A 4826-nucleotide genomic window follows, 5' to 3' on the forward strand; every position below is an offset into this window, starting at 1 on the left:
AATGAGTACCCTTAAATACTTGTCTTCAAAAGGTGGTTCTGGTGCTTTGACTCTAAAAATTTCCGTGACACAAATAGCAACCAAAAGCCGAACATCTTTATCAGGATGTCGAAGCAGACCACAACAAAGAGAATCCACCAGCGGCTTCAAAGCAGCTTCTCGTTTCTGAGCAGCCTGCGCTTCTTTAGCGTTTTGCGGCTGAGGAGACTGCTCTAACTTACACAAAGCATTTACAGCTTCCTGTTCAAGTGCAAAAAGTTAAAATAAGATAAAATAAACAAACCAAATAACAAAGACTCCTCATCTTAACTTTGATTACTACTGTAGTCTCAACAACTTGTTTCTTAAAGTAGGGTAGCATGGTAAGAGACTTTCTTAAAAAACAATTGATGGTAATAGCATCGACTTCCACTTCCGAAAAACAAGGAATATCAACCAAGCAAGAATTTTAAAAGAAAAAAATGGACAGAAAAGAAACAAAAAAGAATAGAAAATTGAAGCACGCATGTCACGTAGAGAATGAGAGTAGGGAGGGAGGATGATGCTTACTCGAAGCGATTTGACATGCAGCAAGGGTTCGTCCATAGGGATACTAATGAACGAAAGGAATGTTACGAGAACTTCTCAGAGAAAACTAATCAAACACCTGATGCATTCTCAGACATCCTGCTCATAACAATTAAAAGTTCTATTTCTTGACGCATTCTCAGAAGTCCTGAAAAAAGTCCAAAACTCGAACCAACTCAGAATCATTCAGTAGCCACGATCTACAACCATCAACCGAGTAACATCCATAACAGAGTATCAATTATCAAATTATTAAAACTGATAGAATAACAGACGAAGTGACAAACAGGTAACTAACAGCCATAATAAATGCTAATTTTAATTTTGAAAGAGATGTGACGGAGATGGAGGGCGAAGATGTACCAGAAGGACAGAGAGGAAGCGGAAGAAATGCCAGAGCAAAAGCAGGGGCGAATGGCGGATTAGGACGACAGAGCAGAAGCGCAGGCAACGATGGAGCACCACCGACCACTAACGTAGCAAATACGAAGGCGAACGTGAGGGGAAGGAGCAGAAGCAGCGGCGGAGGCGGCGAGTACAGGAGGAGCGGAGGCCGGAGAGCGTCTCCGAGGGTTTAGGATTGAAGAATGTCTCTGGTGAAATCGGATTTTTTTTTTTTTTCCTTTTGGGTGTTTGGTGAAATCGGATTTTATACTTTGATTTACTTATTTAAAAATAGAGAGTATCATGAAAATTGGTTGCCGCGGCTTTTATCCAATGTTCTGAAAACCGGACCGGACCGGCCGGTAAAACCGGTCAAATCGAAAACCAGCGATAAAAATGGTCCGATTCGCCTCTAATAACCGTCCTTTGGCAAATCGCTGTAAAATAGTCGAACTGGCCGAAACAGGTTGGTTGGACCGGACCGATAACCCGCCGGTTCTTGATAAATAAACGGCGCTGTTTTGATTTTTTTAGGAAAAAAAAGCCCAACGTTGCGTTTACTCCCCCCTCCCCCCAAACCCCTCTACCAATTCGTGAATCAATATACTCTGTGATGGGTTGGAACCGAAATTCCAACACCTAAACTCACCGGCAAGTGGATCGGGTCGCATCAAGTAATAATAACTCACATGAGTGAGGTCTATCCCACAGGGATTGAAGGATTGAGCAATTTTAGTTAGGTGGTTGATTTAGTCAAGCGAACAAGAGTTGATTTAAGTGATTTGTATCCAACAGAAGCTAAATTGCATGAAATTAAAAGGGAGAGGAAAAATTGACAAGAATTTAAAGTGTAGAAGAATTAAAAGAGCTGAATCTTAAAGTGCAAGTAATGTAAATTGCAGAAACTTAGATTGCAAAAAATGAAAATAGCTGAAACTTAGATTACAAGAAATGTAAATGGCTTGAATCATAAAAGGATCCGGGAGTTGGGAGTGCAGAATTTAAACAAAAGACAATAAACGTCAATCAACAGAGGAATAAAAGATGACTTGAATTGAAACAGATCTCAAACAGAAGAGTAAAATTGCTTGAAGAATTTAAAACAGAAAGTAAATGCAGCTCAATTGCAAAAATTAAAAGAGAAATTGAAGATCTCAGGGGTTGGGTGAGACTAGAGAACAAGTCTAGATCTCAATTTCTTCCTTGATCCTCCCAAGAACAATTGCAAAAGAAAATAGAAGAGTAAATTGCAGAAGAGGTAGAGGAAAGCAGTAAACAGAATTTAGATTCAAATCACAGTTTCTAGAATTATGCAGAAAAATAAACAAAGAGATCTCAATGTGAGATTGAAACAGAATTTCTTCAATTCTCCACCCAAGATCCAAGAAAAGAAGTAAAGAGTGCAGAAACAAGAACAATGAAGAATAGAGATCAATTCTCCTTCCCAATTCTCCAAGATCCAAAGTAACAATTCACCAGAAATTAAAAATTCTAAAATGAGGGTAAAAGTAAAAGTTCAAAAGTTCTCTCTAAATCAAACTAGCTTCTATTTATACACTTCCTATTTTTGGATTTTAGAATTTGGAGTGGGCTTTTTAATTTGGTGAAGAATTGAATTGAATTGGATTTTTAACTGAAATTTCAGCCCATGTGTTACTCCCAGGATTAAGCTCGGTTCATGTGGAGAGCTGAGCTTTGGTGTGATTATTCCACTTCAATTGCTTTTCAGCCCATGTGTTGCTCTCAGGGTCAAGCTCGGTTCATGTGGAGAGCTGAGCTTTGGTGTTGCTTGTGTGTTGCGCACCAAGCTTCCATGGTCGTGTCAATTGTGCGCATCAAGCCCCCTGGTCCGTGTCAAGTGTGTGTGACATGCTTCATGTGGCAAGGGAAGTAGCGCTCAGCTCTTGGCAAGAGCTGAGCTTGCTCTTTGTCTTTGGTGAGGTCCCAAGTTCGACACCCAGGGAGAGCATTGCTTGGCTTCTCTTTCTTGGCACCAAAGTAGCGCACTCTCTCTTGCTTCCTTGAGGTCCTTGGTTCGATTCCCATGGAATGAAAACAAGCCAATTTTGGCTTGTTTTTCTTGCAAGGTAGCGCTTCATCCTCCCCCCTTGGCCTTGGGTTCGAGTCTTGTGGAGTGCATTGGCAAAGTCTTTTTCCTTGAATTTCCTTGAGGCCAGCACGAAAAAGCTCTTGGGGAGAGCTGAGCTTTGAAAATTTTGCCTTGCTCCCTCCTTGATATGTAGCGCTCGGTTCTTGTGGAGAGCCTAGCTCTCCCCTTGCTTGGCCTTTGGCCTTTGAAGTAAAGCTCTTGTGGAAAGCTCTAGGCTCTTGGCAAGAGCTTTAGGCTCTTGCTCTTTGTATGTGCCACGCTTTCCTCCTCTTATGGCTACGCTTCTTGTTTTCCTTGGGCACGCTCCTTAGGCCACGCTTTTCTTATTTTTTTTCTTTTCTTCACCTACAAATAATCATAACAACCAATCAAAGTATCATCAAATTTACAAGGTTTAAAATTCATTTGAAAATCAATTAATTCAAGGTTAAACCTCATGATTTTGTGCCAATTAAAGGGTGGTTGATTGATTCAAATAAACCATGCAATTCCACTCCAAATTACTAACTTACAATGCAAGAAAGTGCATAAAAACTAATGAAACAAGTGAAATTTGCTTGAAAAGCTAGCATATGATGACTTGTCATCACAACACCAAACTTAAAACTTGCTTGTCCCCAAGAAAGCACTAATTATAAGAGAAAATGAATTGAAACAGAGAAGTATGCATGTTCTTATTTAGCAGATAGTTGAACTTGGTTTATGGGATTTTATGCAGACAATGATAGCTCATTTATTACTTGCTGTTACATAAGATATGTTTCCTCAAAGATTCACTAAGGTTGCTGCTATAATGCTTTACTTTTTTTTTTTGCTTAATCCCTTGCTAGCTTTTCCTTCTTTATTTGTGCTTAGAGCTTATTGTTCATTGAAGGCTTGGTGGCAAATGTTGCAGCAGCCTTTGGCTTAGTTTTGCTCAACATTTCTTCACCACAGACACACGGCTCACATTTTCTTCCTAGGATCATTGATGCCCAGCATCTCTATGGATTACTAAATGTTTTGTAGCTAGGTTGCTCTTTATTGTGGACTTTCAGTTGGCAATCCCAAATAGTTGATCTAAGTGGCCAAGTTTTGAAATACTCCTCAGAACTTACTTGTCCAAGCATATCCTAGTACAAAAACACCACAGGCATGTGTCCTAGGGTCCAAGCTATTGGTGTCTAGCCTTATTGTTTGTTTCTTTGCCAATTCTTGGTTTTTCTTTTTCTTTTTCTTTTTGTTTTGATTCATTCTCAAGGGACTTTAATTAATTGAAAGATTATAGCAGCAAACTAGCTTAGGCTTCAAGGAACATGTCATTATGCAGCATTTATTTTGTGAGCTAACAATTTAATCAAACACATACCACCACTAACTTTCATTCTAACTCTTGCAACATTGAACAATTACTTTTCTAAATCAACCATTTTTTCTTTTATTCAAGCAGCAGGGGAACAAAACAAAATCTAAGATAGTGAGGGATGACACTTATTATGCATATCACTTTCAAGCTAATTACTCAAGCAAAAATGCAGAATAAAGAGCAATTGGAGGCATATCATGTTTCAGACATACATCTTCCTTATTTAATTTGAAATTATGAAAGAACTTCACCACCTTCTAATTGTTTTGTTCCTGATTTTTGCTTGATTCTCCCTTCTTCTTCTTTCTCTTCTAGAGCTTGGAGTAGTCCTGAGCTTCTTCGCCAGGTCATCTTCTGTCCCAGACAGAGTCTGTCAAACCTATGAGTCCAGTCTCTTCTAATCTAGATCACATACGGTCT

General features: G+C 39.2%; 1 protein-coding gene across 1 annotated transcript in view; it reads right to left on the bottom strand.

The window, feature by feature from the left end:
* LOC107615610 (sister chromatid cohesion protein PDS5 homolog A) overlaps positions 1-1222 on the bottom strand; it is a 32388-nt gene extending 31166 nt beyond the window's left edge. Inside the window, exons 1-3 of the mRNA XM_021111913.1 lie at positions 931-1222; positions 550-715; positions 10-240 (exon numbers count right to left, since the gene is read on the bottom strand). Of these exons, the coding sequence (XP_020967572.1) occupies positions 10-240; positions 550-585 (267 nt within the window). The 5' untranslated portion in view covers positions 586-715; positions 931-1222. The remainder of the gene's footprint in view (positions 1-9; positions 241-549; positions 716-930) is intronic.

Source organism: Arachis ipaensis, chromosome B09, assembly GCF_000816755.2.
Source record: "Arachis ipaensis cultivar K30076 chromosome B09, Araip1.1, whole genome shotgun sequence".
NCBI lineage: Eukaryota > Viridiplantae > Streptophyta > Magnoliopsida > Fabales > Fabaceae > Arachis > Arachis ipaensis.